This window comes from Pygocentrus nattereri, chromosome 11 (genome assembly GCF_015220715.1).
Source record: "Pygocentrus nattereri isolate fPygNat1 chromosome 11, fPygNat1.pri, whole genome shotgun sequence".
Lineage (NCBI taxonomy): Eukaryota > Metazoa > Chordata > Actinopteri > Characiformes > Serrasalmidae > Pygocentrus > Pygocentrus nattereri.
Genome location: NC_051221.1, coordinates 15,028,386 through 15,053,940, shown reverse-complemented (window position 1 = coordinate 15,053,940; position 25,555 = coordinate 15,028,386). Strand labels below are relative to the sequence as shown.

General features: G+C 39.7%; 1 protein-coding gene across 2 annotated transcripts in view; it reads right to left on the bottom strand.

Annotated features, from left to right (window-relative positions):
- Nucleotides 1–5,657: 5,657 nt before the first annotated feature.
- rgs14a (regulator of G protein signaling 14a) overlaps nucleotides 5,658–25,555 on the bottom strand; it is a 32,310-nt gene continuing 12,412 nt past the window's right edge. For both annotated transcript variants that reach the window (XM_017703840.2, XM_017703841.2), the window contains exons 3-14: nucleotides 24,787–24,956; nucleotides 22,487–22,579; nucleotides 16,471–16,614; nucleotides 16,217–16,375; nucleotides 15,231–15,312; nucleotides 14,293–14,396; nucleotides 13,740–13,952; nucleotides 12,282–12,358; nucleotides 11,666–11,792; nucleotides 11,454–11,535; nucleotides 9,062–9,142; nucleotides 5,658–7,420 (exon numbers count right to left, since the gene is read on the bottom strand). In XM_017703840.2, coding sequence (XP_017559329.1) covers nucleotides 7,128–7,420; nucleotides 9,062–9,142; nucleotides 11,454–11,535; nucleotides 11,666–11,792; nucleotides 12,282–12,358; nucleotides 13,740–13,952; nucleotides 14,293–14,396; nucleotides 15,231–15,312; nucleotides 16,217–16,375; nucleotides 16,471–16,614; nucleotides 22,487–22,579; nucleotides 24,787–24,956 — 1,625 coding nt within the window. In that variant the 3' untranslated portion in view covers nucleotides 5,658–7,127. The remainder of the gene's footprint in view (nucleotides 7,421–9,061; nucleotides 9,143–11,453; nucleotides 11,536–11,665; nucleotides 11,793–12,281; nucleotides 12,359–13,739; nucleotides 13,953–14,292; nucleotides 14,397–15,230; nucleotides 15,313–16,216; nucleotides 16,376–16,470; nucleotides 16,615–22,486; nucleotides 22,580–24,786; nucleotides 24,957–25,555) is intronic.

Sequence of the window (25,555 nt, the reverse complement as noted above, 5' to 3'; positions counted from 1 at the left end):
AGCTGCCGCTCTTAAAAGTGGTACAACCATTTAAGTTTAGAGGGAAGTTACTTTTTCACACGTGTGGTAACTATAGGTTATAGCTAATCGTATTATGCACACATGCACACAAACATACACCAGTTTATACACATTGTACCTTCACTTTACATCCATTATATACATATATATATATATATATACACTCCCTGGCCACTGGTACACTTTTTGTATCTACACTCATTGTTCATTTTATCAGCTCCACTAGCATTAGTGCAGCAGATGACAGATAGTTGGGGGTGGGGCTACAATAGAGTGGACAGTGAGTGGACCCAGTGTTTAAAATCTCCAAAACTGATTCACTCAGCACACTCAACACACCCTAACACACCACCACCACGTCAGTGTTACTGCAGTACTGAGAATGATCCACCACTCCAATAATACTTTGTGGAGGTCTCAACATTGAGGAATGGGTTACCATATTATGCAGAGTACCAGATGGACTATAATCTGTAACTGTAGAACCACACAGTGCAGCTATATAAATAAATAAATAAAGTGGCCAGTGACTGTATTTCAATGGAATCATGTTGACACCTTCACCAAGTGAAATTACTAGTGCATCCTGTATATGGAAGCATCCTCAGGCCTTCTGAGATTTGCCACTCTTGTTACCAGGGGTCGAAGTTGCCAACTGTGCCGTACCCCTGACAACAACATCTCACATTTTACTGCTAAACAGTATCAGATCAAATTTTGTCAGAATTTGTTAAGCAATAGCTAATGCGATGGTTTGGTGACCATGGTGGTCCGCTCTGCTGAGCTGACCACTTAGTGTCATAGATGCTATTCTGTTGGCTGAAGTTTGCATATATCAATATTCCCCCTGTTTAAGGGGGCCCTCAGTTTTGTGCTATGTATTTTTGTGTCTTCAAGAATATGTGTGAAACATCTTTTGATGTAAATGTGTATGATTTACATAAGCTGAAGTGAGCTAGATTTTTTTTTTTATCTTAGGTGAGGAAACAGTGTCCTGGTTAATCTGATAAAGTTACAGGGAAAAAAATTTGATCATATTAATCCAAAATATCTGAAATCTTTTGCATTTCTCTGTCAGAATGGCCACTAGAGGAACTGTATAAAGGCATTAAATAAGATGGCATTACACTGAGAGGCTATCACTGCAGAAGCTAAAGAGTACCTAATGACATCATTTAAATTGGATAACATTAGCTGTCCAGATTGGCAGGTGGGACCACCACAGTCACAACGACAATGTTTTAAAGTTTCTAATAAACTCATTAATTGCCCAATGGATTTTCTATTATTTTGACCACAAATTCTTCATTTTGGCTGCAAGACTCATTATCTGTCCACTGTCTACCCTGCCTTCCACTGTGCAGCCTGAATCTACAACACTGAGGAGCTTTCCACAGGCTTTTGGCCTTTACTGGAGGTAGAAATTGTGTTCTGATGAGATAAGAACCCTCGTGGATGTGCTGGGTAACAGTGAAATCAGAAAGACACTGCCAGCACTCAAAGATCTCTGCACTGAATCACAACAAGGGTTGAAACACTCCTTTATATCCATGTTTATGTCTGTTGTACCCCACACACGCACACACTCTAACCTGCCTTGCCCTTCACTGATCTTGAGAACAGTGCTGCATACAAATTTCCATGTCACTGGCCTTAGAGACTCTTTCTAGCTCTCTCATGCTCACTTAAGCCGAGCCTGTGATGTACTTGATGTTATGCAGATGCCCAATAGCCTAATAAGGCTGAATTCTAAATTCATTCACTTCACTTTACTGGAGGAAAAGCATAATTCTCAGTTCCACTGAGACAGAAAAAAAAACGACTGACTTTTTAAAAGGCTAGCAATCCACACAATGCACCAGTATTTATTCAGCGTACTCCAATGACATTAAAAGATGAGGGGGAAAAAAGAGAGGCTGTCTCTTACCTTCTCTTTCTCCACCTTTGTCAGAGGGGCTGTGCTGCTGGTTGGCAATTCTTCTATGTATTACCAGACACGTCTTTTCCCCTCTCCATCCCTCCCTCTCTCTCTCTCTCACCCTCCCTCTCACCCTCCCTCCCTCCCTCCCTCCCTCCCTCCCTCACCCTCTCTCACTCGTACACCACGCCATCCTCTCTGGCCATTCATAATTTCACAGACATGACAGGTGCTCCCACCCACCAGCCCAGACATACACTGACTGTGATAGCTCCCACTGGTGTGTTAGGTATGTCCCCCCTACTTTCACTTAAACTGTGCATAACAAGTCATATGCCATGTGGGACCAAAATTTGATCAGTTATACTGCAAATAAATAAATAAAAGAATAATGCTTTCTTTAACAGTCCTTTACATTCTAGGTGTACTAGATGGACAAAAGTATGACTCCCCTCTGTATTATTGAGTTTGTGTTTCAGCCACACCTATTGCTAACAGGTGTGTGAAATCAAGCACATAGCCTTGCAGTCTCCATAGACAAACACTGTCAGTAGAATGGGTTGAACTAAAGAGCTCAGTGACTTTAACATGGCACCCTCTTAGCAGTCCACCTTTGTCACAAGTGAGTGTAGGATTTCCACCCTGCAGCATCCTGTGAAGGACTAGAGGATGACCAACACAAACCGTGCAGCAGCAGATGAGCTACTGTCTCTGACTTTACATCTACAAGGTGGACCGACAAGGTCGGAGTGTCTAATAGAGCGGACAGTGAGTGGGCACAGTGTTTAAAAACTCCAGCAGCACTGCTGTGTCTGATCCACTCATACCAGCACAACACACACTAACACACCACCACCACATCAATGTCACTAGAGTGATGAGAATGATCCACCACCCAAATAGTACCTGCTCTGTGAGGGTCCATGGGGGTCCTGATCACTGAAGAACAGGGCAAAAGGGGGTAACAAAGTATAAGAGAAACAGATGGACTACAGTCTGTAACTGTAGAACTACAAAGTGCTCCAATATAGTAAGTGGAGCTGATAAAATGGACAGTAAGTGTAGAACAAGGTCATAATGTTATGCCTGATCACTGTACCACCTTCTCAGACTAGTACATTTTGTTACTACAACAAAGGGGGAACAAATTCCGTGTTAACTTTTTAGTTGTCTACAAACCTTTGGACATAAATTGTACGATGGCAGGACTATAAAACATTTTAAGAGGGTTTGACCCAAACTCTATTAACGTCAAGAGAGGGCACTGAGTTTGAGTAAATTCGAGATCACCCTGATCTTAATGCCACAGATACAAGCAGTCAGTGAGTGGGCGGATGAGAACTGTGGGGGCTGGAACTGATATAGTGTTGTCAGCATAATACTGCAAAATGAGGTCATAACAGCTAATTATGTGCCAAGGGCCAGAATGTAAATGAAGAAGAAAGCGCTGGGGAACACCTTGGGCAAAAGCAGTGGGGGATTTATGTTAGTATAATAGTGATTACATTTTGCATGTCTATGAGACAGGAAGTGAGCCAACAGACAGTGCACATGAGCTTAAGGTCAGTATGTCCAATGCCAAGCATCTGTTAGAGGAGTAAAAAAACACCAATGGGCTGTGGAGCAGTGGAACTGCAGTCTCTGGAGTTTAATACTCTTGATTTCAAAAACATTGTAAGCTGTAGGCCATGCCTCGAAAACGTTCATTTCAACGATCCCTAGCGAGAAACTACAGGCTCTTTTGTATTTACATCTGAAATATTAATTATTGATATTAATATGTGAGAAGATTGGTGCACATTTTCTAAAAACCTGAAGTTAAATTCGCCTATCGTTATCTATTTAACATCTAAATATGTCTGTAGTCTGCTTTTCTCAAGTTACTCATCTACGGCAGTGACAGTTACATTGATAGCTAATGAAACCTATGGCATTTTTTCTGCTCATATATATATATTCACACATAGTGTCTAGCAGTATGTGTATATTCTCAATTTCTCCAATTGTGCACGCTCTGAAAACAAACCTGTTGGAATTTTAACAAAAAGAAGCATTTAAGATGGACTGTTGCATTAAGCCTCCAATACAATCAGCCCTGTAATCAGCTTTACAGAATAAAGTCAGACCAATTTTATATTTGCATGAAATGGATTCAATGTGTCAGGATGCACCAACTAACACTGAGTTCCTCACATGGACTTTTTTCACTGCTGCCGTCTGGCACAAGGTACCGGAGCATCCGTGCCATCACTGCCAGACTCTGCAACAGCTGTGCTCCTCAAGCAATCAGGTTTTTAAACTCACAAAGACTGAACTAACCCCCATCCCCCCTCACACACACACACACAACACACTTGATGCTCTACTTGCACTATCTGGATCATTCCTGCTACACTGTGTTTTCACTGTTTTACTCTGTTTTTTTTTCTACCTCAGTAACTGCTGTGTTTATGTATGTCGTATGACTGCGTGACTCACAGATTACAGCATGTTAACCATCTCTGCACCTTATTCCACGACCTCATGTCCAGAAATGTGTGTTGTGTCTGTGCTGCTCTGTCCTGTCTGTTTACTGTGTCTGTCTGTTTAATCGTATTTATTATATTGTTTCTAGATGCACCGTAATTTCTCTCTTCTGTGTACTTGCACATAGATGGAATGACAAAATGATTCTGTAATAAGAAATCTGTGAGATTAGTGACGCCAGTGGTTGGTCTGCAAGTTAGCCTCTATTCAGTGGTCTTATTCCAACCCCTATGATAAACTGATAAAATACAAATGAATTGTTCTCCTAACTTTTGTTTAAAGTGTTTCTAGATAAAACTGCTCTTGAGCCATTTACCTCTGCGGTTTCCTATGCTTATGGTGATTTCATGACCAAGAGGGATGCAAAACATTTGATTGCTCATATTGTTTAAGAGCTGATGTCGTTTGCCTGATAAGCTCCATGACTAATTACACAGTCACCCGAGCTCCAAGTGGGGAATGAAGCCTGATGAGGACAGCGGGGAGAGGTACACCTTGAGGAGATGGGGCTTGGGGCTTTCACTCTGCTTAAAACCAGAAAAACAGTTCAATTCCAACCCTCTCCACTGTAATGATCAAAACCTTTATTTCCTTTGTGCATCCAAGTTTCATGTGTTGCCAGCATTCAGTTAGGTGGGAGTTATGAGTCAAATCAAGCTCCCAATTTGCCCACCCTCGGTTCTAACTAAAGAACCGTTGAGCACAGCTATAGGCACGATGCTTTTGAAACATGGCCATCAGAGAAGAAGCAGAATGTTCCACACACCTATTTAAGTGGGAGGTGAAATGCACCAATGTCATCACTGTGTGCCAAGTCCTATCCAAGAGCCTGATGGAAGTCTAATAGGGAAAGAATAGAAACCACACTGTCATTGGAGGAAAACTAAATATAGTGACCAAAATACACAGCAACTGAGCAGCACAATTCCCCAGGTATCAATGCTGTTTGACAGACAAGCCAACTGTTAGCCATAGGTGTAATGCAAGTTGGCTGAAAAATCCCCCTAAATAAAGAAAGTAGATGTGTGCCTCATGTGGAGAACAAAGTACAACAGATCTGTTAGCTAACAATAGTAATGTTAACTAGGCTGTCATTTTTGTTTTATGATATAGATTTAACTCCAAATGAGGAAAGAACAGAAAACAGAGGGATGAGTTTTAGGAAGGGGTGGAGTATAAAACAAGATTTTCATATATTGTAAAATTAATTTATTGCATTGGATTCATTTAAACTTCAGCAGAGAAACAAAGGGAGCTTTGCAGTTCTCAAGACAATCATTACATCCACTGCAAAGCTCAAAGTCATGACTAGCTGTCAGTTGTCAACATAGTATTGAACAAAAAGACCATAATAGCAAATTGTGCCAAGGGGTAGCAAGTAAATTATAAACAGTAGAAGGCTAAGAACAGAACCCTGAGGAACACCTTGGGCAACAGGAGTTGTGGAAGATCTGTTGTCTGATGGTGAAAATGTTGACATTTCTTGATTACCACTTCTGTTTTTGCACAACAGGGTCAAAAGTATGGGAGACAGTTGAGAGATTCTTATCGTTTGTTTTTCTTGAAAAGACAGTAGGTTCAGAGAGCAGAAGTGTTTGTTCGGTCGTCATGGTTTGTTCATTATGCTGCTTCCGTTACCTCATGGTATACAGTTCCTACACAATTTTTATTGCATTTTGTGGCCATGTCATTTAACATTTATGCATGACAGATACTCTTATCCAGTGAAACTTACAATTTAATGTAACAGAGGTAGGCGAGTGTAACATTAGAAGTTTTGCCAGAGGACTCACTGGTGTAGCATAGTGTGAACCATGTGTGAAGATGGTAGCAGTGTTACCCAGTAACTGCTAGACATTAAGGATACACCAAGCATGTGCACAACCAACCTTCCAAATGAATGCGGGACAGAACTCTTGGTTAACGTACAACACGGCCTAGAATCAGCAATGAAAACGTCAGTGACCTGGAGGGGAGCAGTCTCAGGGCTGTGGAATGAATGGAAACAAGATTGGAAATGTGAATGAAGATTATTTGATGATTCCAAGTGCCATTGGAAAGAACAGTCAGATCTACATAGGTCATAAACAAGGCACAGAAAGCACTCACGAGAATATGCATTCCAACATTAAACTGTATTAGATCCTGAACAGCAAAGGCAAAAGTGCAGAGAGCAAAAAAAAAAAAAAAAAAAAAAAAAAAAAAAAAAATCACAAAATCACACAATGCAATTTTTCAACAACGTTTGCGCTTTTCAACACAACAAATTCATGCAAGTGAAACAAATTCATACAAGAACAAATTGAAATCATGTAAGTGTAGCAAAACATTCTAAATAAATATAAGAGCATCCTGATTCTTGATCATAACAGTAAAACATTCCACAGTTTAGAAAAATAAATACACATTACAGAAATCTTTCAAACAATATACTTTCTCTATATGTAGTTTTCTTACCTCTATAAAAAATGAAACATATACATAAAGCACAACAAAGAGATTAAAAAACAGATCAGTATGAATTGGCAGTTCACAGTCTTTACCAGAAGATCTCGGTTGAAGGACCATGTGTGGGAATACACCAAGTATACCACATCAAATACTGATGACACTCATATATAAACGCATCGGTGCAACACAAAGAATTCTTGCCCACACATGTTCACAGTGATGTCCCATTGTTCGAGCCAATTTTGTCCTTCTTGCAGTCTTTTACAGTCTTCTCTTTACTGGGGTCTTTATTAACTCCGTTAATGTTTCGTTTCCTCTGCTCCTCTGATGACCCAGCAGAGTGCGTGTGGTTGGAAGGGCTTTCTGGCCCTTTAGGACTCTGTTCATCCTTTTGTTCCACTGGGAGCTGCAGGAACTGAGGCAGTTCCAGCTGCTCTTTGGTCAGTAAACCACGCTGGTCATCTGCCCTGCTGCACTGAGCACGGTTCAGCATCTCTACAAGACCTGAGAAAAACAAAACAGGCATTTTAAGCATTTGAGAGAACTGTGAGGAAAGAACGAATTCATATGATAACTTCATCTGTTATTTGATGCAAGATAAAGTGAATTTTGCAGTTAGAAACAGCAGCAGACATTGCGAAACCTGAATTTTCTCTACAATTTTCTGTTTTCATAGATAATGGTCTCATATAGAGGGTCCGAAACCACAAAGTCTTACACAGCACAGTTGGTTGATGATTTAGGCTTGTTTGTTGCTAAAAGGTGGCTAAAAGGTTACTTGCTGGCTACATTAGCCTCATCGCTCCAGTGTAAAAACAAGATGTTTGAGGTAGTCTCACAGAGTCAGGCATGATTTCTCAACAAGAATATATGTCTTGGGGCAACTTGGGAAAATTTTGGTGCTGGCTTGCAGGAAATCTGCTGCAAACAAGAGCATGTCCCCCTCTAACCCACCCCAAATTCCTCTAATCCATGCTCTTTTTACATCTGGAGTATAATAAACTACAAGCAAAACAAGTCAGCTAGCAGAACACTGGTTACCCAACAAAACAGTTTTTCCCCTTGCAAGAGTTACTGCTTATTTTTCACAGCATGTAATGTGTAGGGATATGCATTCAGAGTAATTTTGATATTCAAGTATCCTCAACTTAATGAATGGCTATCTAAAAAAAAAGTGCTTCAGCTGAAAGGAGGGTATGGCTGCACTCTCTCTTTTAGGCAAAAGCTCTGGGTGTTAAAAAGTAAATCAGTAGCACCAAAAAATAATGTTCAAATATATAGCTAATATCAGTAGTTTGTCTGCTGGATGAGTAACAGAGACTTTTCTGATGAGCTACAACTACAGCTAAATGGTAGAAAACGCTGGATGCTGGTGAGAACTTGACATATACACAAGTTATTTGTCATCAGTGGATCAAGTGCTAACATGTTAGTCAGAAAAATATTTCCACCGTTTCTAGGCCTAGCTAACATTAGCTAGAGCAGTTAGACTAGTTAGCAATAAAGAGTTACAGTGCTACTTCTGCCTTCTAAGCCACGACCTTAATGAAGCATCCTTTGCAATGCACCCACATTCAAAGCACGCATGTTTTAGAGAGGCAAAATGTAATAAATACTTACAAATACAAGGAAAACAGTAACATTTAACAGTCTTGTGATTCATTTAATTGTAAGTTTATGCCTTCATGAGGCACTAGACTGGTTTATACATTTCACTTTGTTTTTCAGTTTGATCCCACCCTAATAAGTCTACAGTTCCAACCACATTTAGCCAAAAACAATGTCTGTGCCCAGGCGTTCTTGTTATGAGACCACACCTGACCTGTCTTAGGATTTTTCTAGAAAACTGTCACTTTAAATAGACACTCATGACAAAAAGGCCACATACTACTGTTAGCACAAAGGAGCCATCAGCTCTTCATCTCAAGTACAGTTGAGGAACGTGAAGATCCCAGAGAGAAACTGACAAGATTGGAGTCTCAAGATTGTGAGGAACCTTCTGCTAAACTATCGGAAATGGGGAAACACTAATGTGTAATTTTGTGGCCTTATAGAACTGGAGGCAGAAACACTGTGCACAGTTTTGCTCATTAGTCCGTTTAATTCATGAAACCTTAAAATAAATTGGCTGTTTACAGTACGTACCATCCATGTCATGCATTCTTTTAGGTCTTAGGCTTGTTCGGCCAGTCTCTGCAGCTGGAGCACCTTTCACTTCACCGGCACCTGAAATCAATACAAAGGACGGATCCAAAACAAAAACATAAGAGCTGGGTGGCATTTTACACTACTGCGGTAACTGAAACTACTTTTACATGTAACGCCCAGAACACTCCCTCCTAACGGCAGTTGGGCATGATGGTTTTCTTGAATACATGTTTGGCAATTGCTCAGATTTTCAAATGACAGACAGACATTCCTCCCCCCCCCCCCCCGATACCCTGATAACAAGGAAATAAAATAGTTATCAATGCTACTGTGTGACCTGCATTTTCTAGCATCAACCACAGCAATAATGAAGTCCAGAAGAGTGTCAATCTGTGGTTAGAGACAGCAGATTGAAGTCAGTGGCTTTGTAACTGAAATGCGCCTCCACTTCCCTAAAACAGTGTTCCATTTCAGTGGTGCAACACACTTTGGTTTCCAGCGCAGTCTGGAAGAGAGCGCAAGGTATTTCTACAGAAGCCATTGCCATTTGGCTCTGTGCCTTCAGCCTGGTAATGACTGACGTTTAATATGTAGTAGTGACTGTAGTGGTGTCAGTGAAATGCCCGATCCCATCTCTCAGTTTTATGCCTACCCCTTGTTTTAGTGTCACCGTGCCCCTTGGAACAGAGTTACAATGGGTAATGGTTGAAATCTTCTCTGATTAAATGGGACCCTCAAATAAAAAAGGACCATTGCTTCATTAACAGGCTACTAGTGCTGCTCTGTAGGTGACCCTGCCAGTCTGCAGTGATAGCAGAGGAGGGTAAAGTTCAGCAACCTCACTGATGGGCTTTATTTACATTAGGGCATCTTATGCTTTAACAGAGGGGGGACGCAATAATTATTTATTATTGCCCACCCCTAATTCTTTGGTGATATGAAGTTGAAGTCAGAGCTATTTGCCAGCTTCTTGTTCAAATTTTCCTGTAGCATCTTAAATGGAACAGTACTTACATTTTGGCGCTTCAGAACCGCTGGACTATTTAAGGTGGAACAGGAAATTTAGCTAGCTAGCGAGCTAGCTACTGCGATATTAGCATACTACTAGCGATTTAAGCTTGTTATGAAGAAAAGGGCCATAATACATTGAAACGACACTAAACTAAGATAATATAATGATTATTGAAATGTTAACAGGAAAAGATTTTGGGTTTGTTTGCACAGCTATCTTGGCATTTTTTTGTTTTTCCTCACTGTTTGGAGTGTGCCTCTGAAAAGCCTCCGTTTGGAGGGCTATGTAGCCCTAACACTTCGTCTTTGCCCTCTATTTCAACTAAAACCAGGGCACCGCATGTTCTAGGCGTAAACACACAGAATGGCAGGACAGGGGCTAAGAAGTAGGGGCAAGGGGTGAAATGGGATTGGGCCAAAGACAGAACTGAATTATTTTAACCAAAATAGGCTACTTTTGTTGGATTATATGAGTAACTCAATTCACATCTAAACACAAACACTCATCTGGAACTGTGATGAGTGAGGCTGCTCACAGCACACAGTAAAATACACAGATTGGTCAGAGGGCTCATTTTCATATTGTAACCTTCTGGCACATCAGCATTTCAAAGGCCAAGATAATAATGATTAATAAACCATATATTGCACAGCTCAAATATATTGCACAGTTCAAAAATAGTAGAAACCACAGTGGTGCCCTGGTGCCCACCCCCCACAGAGAGGAATAGAAGTACCCCTGAAGTGAGAGCACTGCTGAGGCAGTATTAGCACACAGTAATTGGCCAGTGAGGAGCGAAAGACTCCGAGAGATAGAAAAGGTTGATGGGATGTGGCCGCAGAGGGGCTTCATGAACAGAAACACTGACACGACTAGACAACAAGATGAACAGAGAGGGAGAGAGATAAAGAGCTGTGGAGAGTGGGGGCAGAAAAAAAGAATTTAAAGAGAGGGTAAAAAGGCAGGAGAAAGAATAGAGCAGAGCAGGATGGAGAGATTGAGAGGGAGGAAGGGAGAGATCGAAAGTTAGGGAGGGAGGAGAGATTGGAAAGGGGGGGGGGGGATTGAGAGTGATAAAAAGAAAGCAGAAAAAAAAAAAAAAAAGTCAGAACGTGACTAAGAGGGAGGAAAAAAAACAAAGGAGAAAAGAGACAGGAGAGGAAAGAGCGAGAGAGGGGAGAAATAGAAAAAAAAGCAGGGACAGAGGAAGAAGAAAAGACAAAAGGAAGGAAAGGAAAGAAAGAATGAATGAAAGATGAAAGGAAGGAATAGACAAAAGATTGAAAGAAGGAAAGAAAAAAGAGAAATAAAGAAAAGGAAGGAAAAGAAAGAAAGATGAACAGACAGACAGACACAGTTCATTATCTGCTGACTCACTTTTGGCTCTGTCCAGACTGAGGGTCTTGTTGGCCAGGCCGAAGACGCTGGTATTCATGTTTAAAGGTTCTTTTGATCCACTCTGAACACAGAAGAGCAGAAGAGTCCAGTTTCACAAGAGAAAAAAAAAAAATAGTACAATCATGATATAGAGCTGTTAGCAGGTCTGACAAGAGCCCTGCAGTAAACACAGGCTGATTTCAAACACGCACCACACTGACGACGACATCCTGTAGCCGGAGGTTGTGCTTCTGTAGAACAGAGGAGAGAGCCTCTCCCAGAGTTTTACTGGATTTCGCCACTATTCCTGATGCCTTCCCCGCAAACACTACCTCCAAACTACATGCATATAGACATCAAACAAACAAACAAACAAACAAATTCAAATGATGACTGGTGACCATTTGAGGACACTTAATTTATTGCACAATTAAAATTAAAAATAAAAGATGCCTGAAATAATCTAAAGGTTTTTACACAAGTTTTTCCCCTAGAACTGTCCATGTCAGTGAAGAAACCTAATTGGACCTTGGTGGGGGGGGGATTAAAATATGACTTGGCCAGTTTAAAAGGCCAACACTAATAATCAGCAATAAATAAATAAATAAATTAAAATAATTCAATAGTTTTCTGTTTTTAATCCAGTAAACACTGAGTGTCCATCAGCTTTTATTCTACATCATTTCATTATTAAGTGCTGTCACGATCCTGCACTTAAAATCAAAGTTCTGTGACAATGTGAAAATACATTTCTTATTAATGTAAGGGGTTCAATAAACTAACCAACTGCAGAGTAAACATACTTATGTATATGCGAGACCAACTCACGTAAATGTCACTCTGAGTTCCAGGTGGACCTGCTGGTCCCGCAATACAGAACTGTCCTGGTCCAAGGAGAGGGGCTGCTGCAAAAAAACACAAACAAACAAAAAACACTAATGTTACACAAACACGCACACAACAGCTGCCATAACTCAACATCTGCCCATGATACCCACAATATTGCAATACTGCGTTATTGAGAAGCCAACAGTGGGGGACAGGCGGTCACCATGACAACAATGTTCACGTTTTTCTGTTTTTCATGAGGCAAGGCACTTGTTTACACTTCAGTGCATGTGTAATGAATGTTAAATAAAATCATTAAGAAAAGAGTTAAGGGTGCTATTTTTCCTGCCAACTGTCTGTTCGCATCTGATGCTGCTTCCAATCTTCATTTTTAAGATGCAAACTTATGGAAATGGCAAGCGCTCTCTGAAATGACCAGGCATGTTTTTCTAGCAGGTTTTATTTTCATGTATTTTTTACATATCTTGCTCAGATTCACAGTGTATATCTAGCATTGGTTATAGGCTAGGCTGAATGATTTTCTTCATAACAAGAGAAAAGACATGCATTCTTATCAGGCCTCACTGCCCCTCTGAGTTCTCCACTTAACAATAAACAACTACAGAATTTGTCTTGAAACTGTGCTACTTTGTCATTTGAAAAGCAACAATATACCATATAGTAGCCTTACAATAAACCTCATTTATACAGCACCAAAATCAGGATACACTGAGTAATTCCTAAAAATAACACAAAATGGACGTTAATGTGTCATATTGCAGTGTTGAGCCACCCCAAGTCACTGCAGGGGACATTTTCAGCGTGACAGCCCTACTGACAAGGGTTACACTTACATAAGCCGTTACACAAGCACTGCAAAACAGCAGTAACAGAGACCAATGTAGGTATTGGTTATGTCAACTATGTTGACAAAAAAAGCATTGTGTAAAAATAATAAAAAAAATAAATGAATAAAAAATAAATAAAAAAAACACACTAATCAATATTGCCATAATTTTCATTCCAAAAAGCTGCATACCCAGCAGTAACAATTTTGGATATGACAAGCTTCAAAAAGAGTAACAGCTGACGGATAAACGCAGACAGAGTTTTATTGCTGTAATAAATATTGGCACAGAGTCTGGTATTATAGTGGGGGGGGGGGTGTGTCAAGTTTTGAAAACAAACAAAACAGCGAAATAATTTCATCTGAACTTTTCCATGACTGTTTATCACTGTATTTGTTTATCTAGATATCCTAATCTATATTCATGAGCTGTCTTTTTTGCAGATTGCACGAGCACCTTTGGCTGCAGTGCTTAAATGACAAATCCATATTTGCCACTACTACAGGAATTCATTCAGCCTTCTCTCTCTCCCCCACCAGATTTCATATTGATTTACACCCTTTACACCCGTTTTAGTCTTGTTTACTGAGTAGGTCAGTATGTGACCGACCTTGTCCTTGCCGTGGAGGTAGATGACGACATCTTTCAGAGGGAATCCTCTCTTCTCACAGAGGCTGCTCAGCATGTCCCGCAGAGACAGACCGGGCCGCGCTGGAGCCAGACTCGCGGTTCCGTCTGGCAGATACACACAGCAGTATTTATCCGCTCGCATACCACCGGAGCCCGAGTCCGGATCTAAACCTATGGGACTCGAACAGCCATTCTGAAAAAGTCACAATGAGGAGAGAGGGCCAAAAGTCTGTTCAGTACTGTTTACAGTCTGTTTCATCAACCTGAAACTAACTTTTTATGTTGATAGTTCACATCCCTGATCATTCTAAGTACAATTCTTCATAACATTTAATAGACAAATGTGTACCAGTGGGTGGAGAAAAATGATCAATAATGTGTTTTATATGTTACTCTGCTCAGATTATCTTCTATTTCTACACAAATCAGGCACTACCTCAAATACTTGATGTGTTTTTCTCAGTAGGATGCATTAATACTGTGTTGTAATGTTGAAAGCTTTTCTTCAAACATAGCCAGAGTCATGGACCCACCTCAGACCTGCCGGGCAGGGAGCCCAGCTCCACACTGCTGCTGGACTTCACTGAAATCTGAGACTCCTGTCTGGATACTGTCACCCGCCGGTATGACACATCAGCTGAAACAGCACACATACAAACAAGAGAGTAGAGTCAGTCCAGTACAGACTACAAGTACTTATAAAAACATGCAAGTACACACAGATCTACTTGTATTTTCATTTTAATTCAAAACCGTTATTTAAACTTTGAATACACTGAGGGAGAGTCCAGGGTCCTCATTAACAATGTAGCCCAGTATAACATTACACCCTCAGCTAAGCTTTAGGGAAAACACATCTAGAAGGCCTGCCTTATCTATTGCCAAAGACCTGAGCAAAAGCATTCACAGAATTTGGTAACACCTTAATGAAGCGCAGCATTCGTGTGGATACACCACTAAAACCCATGGGATGATCTGGGCTGATGCTGCCTTTCTGTAATAGTACACAGAGTGGCTCTGCCAGCATGCTACAAAGACTATAATCAACACAACACTTACAAAGTCCAATAGTGCCTGAAATGTTTGTGTAATCCCTGCAAACAGTGAATTGTGCAGCAGTTAGCAACTACTGCATTATTCATGCCCTGCACCACACTTCCAAAACACCCCAATGCCTTTATTTGCTTCTGATAATTTCTCCACAACAAATGCCAGCCATGCATTTCATTAAACTTTTGGATAACCACCATTTTCCCAGAGTTTGGTTATATTCCTTTACTTCTGAGGCACCTTCGGTGACTACATTCTGGAACTACGACTTATTACAATTAGGTATAATCATTATTTAATTACCATTTAATTATCATTAATCATTATTTAATTAACAAATCAATAAGCAAAACAAGAAAATCAAAGCAAATGAGAGCCAATGAAGCAATCAACTTACAAATACAAGAAAACTCAGTCATACCTCCCCATGATCCTCTCTTCTCTATCATCATCTTCTTCTTGCCTGCTTTGCTATCCGAAAAAGCCATTTTCACTTCCATACTCTAAATTAGATATACACACACACAGACACACACACACACACACACACACACACACACACACACACAATAAATAATATGTAAACTTATATTGTCACCATACATTTCTGCCTGAGTCATTAATGCTCTTCTGCACCGTCAGCCAGTGTACACTTACACTGGAAGGAAAGCCTTGACCTTTCACTGCCCACAGTATGGTCTTTCCCTCTGGTTCACTTCAAAAATACCATACATATCACCCTTAAAGTGTGTTAGTCAATTTCCTGCAAGTTATGGGTAAAAAAAAAAAAACCCATAAGCATTAAGAAATTCTCACTGCACGTCATCGCAGCATGTTATAAAATGTCCACTGAGTCCTACCTCCAAGGACTACTGACTCAGATTTACTTCCTTCATGCATTGTATGCGCAGTGAATCAGTATGACTTCCTGCAAACTATAAAAATAAACAACACAAACCCATGGACAACAACTTAAAGCAACAGGGTCTATATTCGCAAACTGACTCTGGAGTAGGACTAAGAGTGCTGATCTGAAACCAGCATGTGAGACCATGACCATCATAACTATGGAGGAATCTGATCCAAGATCAGTCCTGCTTTGTATATACCAGCCCTGGTGGTGTTTGAAATGGCTGCCTGTAGCAGTGAGGTTGTGTTTATTTTTATAGCTCACGGTGCTGTAAACCACATCGGCAGGCCTGTGTAACCTTAATGAAGTCCTGAATGTGGTTTAAGTGAGTAAAGAGAAGTTAGAGTATTGTTCCATGAACAAGTTCTATTGTTCATGCCTTGCAGCTCCGATTGGAGAAATTTGATATTTTTTGCTATGCTGTTCCTTTAAAGAGTGAAAGAAGAAGTCTTAAGAGTTTAAGCTAATGAAAAATCAAATGAACGGAAAACACTTACCTTCCGGTCACCAGCCGGCACGACACACTCTCTAGAGCCCTTGTTCTGGGGCTGGAGGTCAGGTAGTGGCCGTCCCTCCACACTGGCCAGCATGCAATTCTGATAGAGTGGAGAGCGCACAAAGCGCGCGTAGCTATCAAACTTCATCAGCTTAAAGATCTGACCATGGGAGGAAAGGAAATGTAGGACACAAACAAAGGCATAAGATGATGCACATAAGTTATATTTACTGTGCACATGTGTGCTTTCTGCACCTGTTGCTGTGCTTTGCTGAACATGTCTGGTGTGGGTTTCTCTAGGTCGCTCTCTTCAGTGCGGGCCGTGTCGTCTATATTGACAGCATGGAAGGAAGTATCAGACAGATATAGATCATAGATGGTGCGTGCCTCCTTCTTCAGCTGAACAGAACAGAGACAAAGGAAAGATTGAAGAGACTGAAAGGCCAGATGTCAGGGCACTGATGGCTTCTCCTACTGCCCTCAATTCTGAATGAAATTTCATGTCAGACAAAAAAAAAAAAAAAAACAACAAAAAAAAAAACCTACTAATGTTGCAGTTCCTACTCCCATCTCAAATTTTCCAAATAGGAGTCTTTTTCTGTTAAGATTAATAGGAAGATTACATGCTAATTATATCCAAAAGGTTAAAAGGCTCATATCATGGCAAACAAATTTTCCTCACGCACTACACAAATGTTCTAAAAGGTACAGTTTGTTCCCCAGCCCATATATGGTAACTAAGCAATGGTTTGTAATGCCACAAACTCCAGCAGATAAAAATGTCCATCCATTCAGCCTACACACATTTAGCCCACCCATTTATGCGGACAGCTTAAAAGAAGGGCTTCAGCCTTGTCTGCATTTGGATTGGGATAATGCAGAGCAGCCAATCAACACACATTCAAGTATTCAAGACATGAAAATCAACATATATGGACTTCATGGATACATTTAAAGCTATGTTATATAAGTTTTGGGGACATGGAGACACTTCTGGTGGAAGTGCGGAAGTGCACACAACGCACAGACAATTTTAAATCCACTACAAATAAGGGAGCCATGCTCAAAGAGATGACAACAAATGCATGTCTAAGCTTTTGGTTAGACAGCTGATTAGCCCTCTCTAACTATATGGTCAATCTACAAACAAAGGCCAGGGCCAAGCTTTTTTTCTTTTTTTTTTTTAAGAAATGGTTCTTCTTTCACCTTTGGCTGCCAAAAATCACTCTGTTCGTATTTTATTCTTCTTTTCTATTTCCCATTTCCTATAACTGGCTTCTGCTACTTGCCAAGCTGCCATTGTAATATAATAATATGTTCTCAATGATTTGCCTGGTTAAGCTGAAGGTGAAATTAAAAAAAAAAAAAAATTATAATAAAAAATGACTTGCTGTGAGAAACTGTAGCACACATTTCACCAGTTTATCAGAATGACAGCCAATGTGAGAGGGTTTCTAAAAACATCAAGCCAGACTCTCCAAGTCTGCACATACTGCCCAACTGCAGATCTAAAATCTGTTTTCTGACGTTGTTTCAAGCTGATGTAGGACCAGATTTTCTTACTCATATTCTTGATATGTTCTCAAATTATAGGAACCATTCTGATGCAGAATCATGTAACTGTCATAACAAGGATGGACCCCAAACTTTATCAAAAGGATGATGGGAATTTCTACAGGATTCCTCCAACACTTATGATTTGTGATATACAACTTTTTAAATTATGTTACAGAGGGAGGCGAATGTAGCACAAGTCTTGCCCAAGGACTCTTATTGGTATAGCTTTGTGTGCTTGCCTGGGCACAGAATTGAAGCCAAGTCTGTCACATGGAGGGTAGAGGTGTTAAATTTATTTACAGCCATATGCAAAAGCTGACCGCCCCTGGTCGAATGACGTTTTGTTGGTTTTCTAAGTGCTAACATCTTATGCAGAGTACACACACACACACACACACACACACACACACACACACACAAGCTGTGACCTGTACAAAGGTTACAGCACTGTTTACATTTTAATTTTTCCAATATGTAGGAAAATAGAAATTATGCACCAAATTTGGCACAAAAAATCTTTCATGTAAACAATGCATTAACTTTTTTTTCCCCCCCACACACAATCAGCAAAATATTGTTCAAACATTTGCATAGGACTGTGTATATATAGTAAGTTATACATGAAACATATTACAGGATACTATAGAAGAATCACAGAGCACTGTAAGACTGGAAGGCAGGGATATTATAAAAGTGTAAAAATGAAAGACTTATCAGATTAAAGGAGCTGTAAACCCTGGACCACAATAAGATTACAGTTTATTTTGGTCCAGGATTTTACAATTTCTATGAACTTTTAAAACAACTGGTCACCAAGGGTGCTACCTAGTGATTACAAATTGTGGACCCTGAACCTGGTCCTTCAAGGTCTAGGGTTTAAGAATTCCATTATAAAGCTTTTTTTCAGGGGAGCAAAGGGAGCAGTGCCAACAATGCCACTACCATCTGTGGCTGGAAGTCTAAGAGACCACAGCCAGCCCTGCTGCTGCTCTCTGGGTGGGAACGAAGGCTTAGTTTCTTTCCTGTACATCTACAGTGGAGCAGGCCCATTTCATATGTGTGTCAGTTCTCACACTCAGATCTGTGTAGTCAGCAACCTCCTCCAAGTGTTCTTGTCCTGTCCTAATGCACAAGCAGCAGATCAAAAAGATGAGAGGAAGCAATATGCATGTCTTCATGTCACCAACATTGGAGAGACAACCTTGGACCTCTATACTTTAAAAGGACCCATCTCCTACATTATCCTTTCCTATTTTTTTTTCCCCCTCAGAGCTCCGCTTATACCATCTGTGAAGTTTATACTTCTTTTCAGGCATTTTCCAAAAATGCTATTCCTTGTATTTAAACAGGCCATTTCTGTTACTGTGCCTGGCTACATGTAAATGCATTCTGCTCTGACTGGCTGCCCTGTATTGTGCCTCATTCAAAAAGTAGCCCAGGCTGAAACAGTCCTTAATACTTCAGGGTTGACTGGGGCTAAATTACATATAGACACACACACACACACACACACACACACACACACACACACACACGTGTATATATTCATATATGTAGGTGTACATGTAACATTTTGATATCACTATCTATGGTAAGTTGAGAGCAGTTTCCATAAAATAATTGTATGGACTGGGGAGCAAATAGTATGTTTGATACTTTATCAAAACTTACTTTTTGTGATATGGATCTTTAAAATTAACTCCCGCTGGTAAAGCATTTTGTCTGAACCATTAATAAATATATGTTGCAAAACACACACCAAACATTCAATCCATTAAAAAAAAAAAAAAAAAAAAAAAAGTTAAACACCCTGTAACTCAGAGGTCCAATTTTGTCCCACTTTGAGCAGTGATGTCAAATGTTTGCAATGGAGAAAGCTGGTTAGCTTGAACTGGTGCAGTACACAGCACAAGAAGAAAACACTGATGGCAGCCGTTTTGGCTACAGTCATATAGATTCAGCTAAATAAATGAAAAAGCATGGAGTGGGGCAAAATGAACAGTCTCTGTGCAGCTACTGGTCACCTATGCTAACAAGCAAGGAGCACAGACTGAAGAGTTCCACCATCATTCTTTTTTGCTAAAACTGACATTCACACATCTGTGTTCCCCTATTTTAAGTAGGCTGCTTTTATTATATGCGAGATGGAGAAACTTATTTTAAACCTGAAGCATTAACCGTGCTGCACCACTTATGTTATATGCTCCTCATAGCCTTCACACCAAATTATGCTACCTTGTTGAAATGTCCTACAGGAGCGCAAATATTCTACTGCAGATAGTATATTTATATTTATACTATGCAAAATAATACTGCAGGTAGAATATTTTGATAGCCTAAATCACCATCAGAGAATGTTGCCAGCATTAAAACTACAGGTTGGATATTTTTAAGGCCCAAATCAGAAAATAATACAAGCATTTAAAGAATAATTATAATATTTTAATGGCCTAAATCACCTTTGTAGTGGGTAAGTAGTAATACTAAGCTGAATCTGTACAGATTTAACAAAATAAAACATTCAAAACATGAAGTTACTATGCTATACCAATAATACATGTGCTGGGGGACCATTTGTGGGTAGGACAAGCTGCTAGAACAAAATAATAGAATAAAATCATGTAACAATTTTTTATATTTTAGGATATTTAACCCATATTAAGGTCCACAAGTCTTACTAACCAGGGTTTCCTTTCAATAGAACAAAGATAGTTAGCAACATTTAGCTATTTTTGTTAGTAAGTAGGTAATGCTCCCTTTGTATTAATTTTTTTTTTTTTGTGAAGTGTTGCTGTTTCTCCAGATATTTACAGTATTCACATTCATTGTGATCAGGTTTCTCACAGAAACAGCCAACTCTAGTGTCAGACTGAGTCAAACGTGAGGTTTTCTGCCTTGGTCAGAATTTCACAGTCACACACTGCAAAGCCTTTGGTGTTTCTGAATTCATTACTGCTCCACCTCCAGTTCTTCTTTAAAGTTTTTTTTTTTTTCCCCCCTTCACTTGGTTGTTTTTTTCATCCGTGTCTGTTTTAAACTTAGTCTAACAGATAAAGTTATGATAAGGCCTCATGAACAGATTATCTCCATATAAATAACTGCAATTAACTACGTCTTGTTTATTGTATGCAACTATTAAAGTACAAGCTTAAAAATGCAAAATCTATCCATCTACACTCCTCTATAAAGTAGCAAATACAGTTTATATAGTGGAACCCTTTTTGGTGTTCTATATAGTACCATCTACAGCACATTCTGCGTCAATGATTTCATGATGCTACATAAATAAATAAATAAATAAATAAATAAATAAATAAAGAATCATGCAAAGGGTTATTTGAGTGTTCATGGTTCTATATTGAACCATTTTCTTCACTCAAGAACCCTTGAAGAAACATCTTTAAGAATGTATCTATCGATATTTAGTAGCTCAGAACTGACAATGTACACTACTCAAGCTCTAATAAACAACCATTGGTAACACAGGTGTTATAGCATCACTCAATGATCCATCAAGACCAACCAAACGAATTCATTTTTTTCTTCTATTTAAAATGTACTTTTTTCAACCAAATGAATGAAAGGGAACCCGATTCACATTTTGTTTGATGTAAAGGAAACTTATCGCTGCTGTTGGAACAAAACTTTGTATCTCATAACTTTACAGGAGAAATAAAAAACCTACTGTACTTTTAATGCAAGTCAATGGAACCAGACTTTCTTTGAATTAATTTTGGGCCACTTCCTCTGGTTCATTCATCAGGAAATGTATACACAATGTCAACAGGCATTTTCAAATATGTCAAAACCTTAAAAACAACTCCGGAAAATAGTAATCTGCTCAAATAATCAGGCAATTATTACATAATTGTTACAGGCCTAGTTATGATGATGATTGCCTAGTGGCCATATTTGATTGGTTCCATGATAATTTACCCAGGAGCTGGTTTTTAAAAAATTTTTTTAAAAAGCCACAATTTAGTCTTTCAGATGTAAACAAACTCATTGACCGCGGTTTAATGTAAATTTCTGCATTGCAGAGAAATTTACCAATTCCGATTTCTTCACAGTGGTTGTTAGAGGAACCCATCTGTAATGGAAATAAATCTTGTTTGGCTATCCAAAATGGGCAAAATGGGCGCGCGCACACACACACACACACACACACACACACACACACACACACACACACACACACTTCATGTAATTTTCTATGAGGGAGCTTTTAGAGGCATTAAAGGCCACACACCCAGTTCCTATGACCACCACTGTGTTCTCTATAATTAATTGCTTCACATCAAACCACTGTGAATTACTTTGTTTATACATTGACAATGACAAATCAGTGGCTTTCCTGTTCATCAGATCAGGTGGTTTCTTTGGGACTCTTTTGTAAGACTTGCCACAGAAGTAGAAAACACTGTCCTATACAAGAGCTTCAACAAAGAACCTTCACTGACAATACAGTGCAAGACCTTACGCCTGGGAAACTGGCCTATTGACTCTAGTGGTTCATGAAGGATAGTCTGCTGGGTCACAAGACCAGCAAAAAGCAGCCACGAGAGCAATTTAAGACACTGGGTGTGATCGATTGTTTTAGAAATCAATAGAACACTCATCACGGAATGTCCCAGGTAACCATTAAATGTCATTTAGGTCAGGACTAGTCTGAGTGGGAAAGGATCCAGCATTCAAAAGTGCAAATCGCTCTTACCTCATCCAGATTAGTAGATGGAATCTTCCGGAACTTCTCACAGGCCTGCCAAAAGAGGATGTTCTCGGCACTTACTTCCGATTTGAGAAAAGCCTGAGGATCATCACATCCAAAAGAGATTTAGATCCAAATGGGAAATATTTATGAAAAAAATGAAGCAGCAAAATCAGCTATTTGCAAGTACAGAACATCAAAAACACTTAACAAATAATTGGTATTCTTGTTGTTAAAAAGCAATTTCCACACTGTCAACCTTTTAAAAATGGCTAAAATAAAATATGAACAATTACAATTCTATGAGTCATGCAAAATGCTGATCGACACTTTATGAAAAAAGCCTGTGTTGTGCAACAGTTCACGAGTCAAACCACAGATACGCTGCAGACAAGACCAACTCATACCAAACTGCCATCTGTCTTCCTATTCAAAGGCACGAACACAAGCTTCTCTCTTTCTAACAAAATCATCACCGTTTAAAATACACAGAGAGCACAGCAATGTCAGGCTGGATTTCTTTACAAGCATGTCACCAAGGATCAATCAGTTAGCTCCCCTGATGTTTACACAGCGAAACTCCACTGGATCCAGACAGCATGTCAAGTCAAGTCAAGTCAAGTCAAAGTTTACCTATACAGCGCTTCTTACAACAGGTGTTGCCGCCAAGCAACAAAACCAAGTCCAAGCCCCCGTGAGCAAGCAAATGGCAACAGTAGCAAGGTAAACTCCCTCAGAGCAAGAGGAAGAAACCTTGAGAGGAACCAAGACTCAAAAGGGGAACCCATCCTTCTCTGGTCAACATCAGATAGAAAACAATAACACAACATGTGTTAATGTGAAGAGTACAACGCACAAATTTCAAGCTTCTGTTGAAGCATGATCTGGCAGCTGAGTAATTCAATTAGTCATCTATGGACTGGCATTATGAACAGGCACAAACCCATCTCTGAGCAGCTACTGTCTGGTTTGACGCACATGATGTATGAACTGTACAAAAAGACACATCTGTCATTTGAGAGACAGACAGTACATATTTGGAAAGGATTCTGGGATACAATAGCTTACAGACTTAACTGAAGCAATCACACAAAGTGATGGCTCAGTCTGAAATTTATTCACTTATCTATTTATTTGTTTATACCTAAAATGGAGTCAATCAGTCAAAACATCTGGTGCCTGAAGTCTTGGCGTTTAGTTTTGTACTGGAGCTAGTTAGCAAGTAACGGAAGCTTATACCTCCCAATTAGGACTGCGCAAACTTTATATCATCGTCACAGTATATCATACAGTATATCCTCACTTTTCCCACGTGTCCACCATTTCTTCATATTTTTATATAATGAATTAGTTCATATGTAAACACAGTCATTCAGAGTGGTTTTATGTGAAATGCCCAGTTCATACCAAGTCAGTTGTTCAGTGGTGGTGGTAGGAACCAGGTATCTGGAAAATGTAATGCTTCTAAAAGCAACATCAACGTTATAGCATGAAATGGTTATAAATGTGCTGCCTGATGCTTGAAGCATTGTTTAATGATCATTTTGAGATTAGCTTTTGGCTAATGCATGGAGGTACATCCAAGGCATAGTAAGGCAACACTGCTCCCAAAGAGAATGCATTTTCAAATATTCCAGCATTTTACTGTCAAATTATGTATAAAAACTCAGTTGTGTGTAGGTTCACTGGTCATTTTGGATAGTAAATAAAATGGCTATATTTAAATGAACCATTTCACATCAAACCACCTTTTTCTCAGTGGTTTAGTTATACTGAAATCTTGAACTTGCTTGTGTGATGTCATACTGATATCTACGACAATGTACAAATGGATGTTTCATAGCTAAAAGCGGTGTACTTTTGTGCAGGTTTGGTATAGGCTGCCTTTACTTGTTAGCTACATTAGTTCCAGTTCAAAACTAAAGAAGCAAACTCCAGACACCAATCAGGTCTCGGCTGATCAGCTACATTTAGGCTCAGAGGGAAACTCTACAGATCCGATTTCTGGTCAAAACATCACTTCATGGGAAAAGGCAGATTTAGTGTCTCTTAGCTCAGTGGTACTGGGGGACCCTCAGACAGTCCACATTTTTGCTTCAACCTGACTTGCAACAAATAGCGAGAGAACGAAAAGATGGACAGTGTGGGATCCTGAAGACCAGTTTGAGAACCAGGGTCTTTGCTGAACTATAACTGACAAGATCCTTCATAATACTAACATGAGGCCATGATGGAAATGTAATGAGCTCCTGTGTCCATTCACACAGGAAGTTTTCAAAGTTCAGATGTCAGCTGCAGGTTCTTACTGTGAAATAGCGGACACCGACTGGGTCCTCCAGCAGCCGCTCAAAGCACACTGCCCAGCTGACCACTCTGCTGGCTGGACCGTCCGCTCCAGGAGGACCTGCATTTCCAGAGGAGGAGCCATTCAGACTGGGGCTGCTACCTGTGCCTGATAACCTGGACATGTTCAGCTCTTCAGAGAGAGAAAGAGAAAGAGGGAGAGAGAGAAGGGAAGTGAAAAAACAAACAGTAATACTACTGATAGTTTCTCAAACCCAAGACTTCTTCATATTAGGGAAAGAAAATTAATGACTCCATGTATAAAAACTCGGAAGACATGTGGGTTGACTGGTAGATTTGGACAGTCACCACCACTGTAAATCAACTTTTCCAACAATTAAACCTTTCATATCAATCACTAAATAAATTATGCAGGAATTTAGAAAAATCAATGAAATTCCCCTCCAGGTTTTTTTTTTTTTTTTCCATCGACTAAATCGGTCACACAGCACACAGATATTTGGCACAGAGAACGCTGATGTGATTCCTTACCCTTAGAAAAGAACATGTTCCCTTTAAACAGACTTAACACAAGTAGTTATAAAACAAGTAATACAAGTTAAGTGGCAGACGCATCAGAAACATACTGAAAGGACCGGCAATGGTAACTGACTGTATGCTACAGATGTGGCAGATGGAGATTAGGTTGAAAAAGCTGGAGTATCCCTTTAAAGCTTTACTATGTATGATTTCGGGATTTGGAGACCACTCTGGTGAAAACAATTGTAAGAC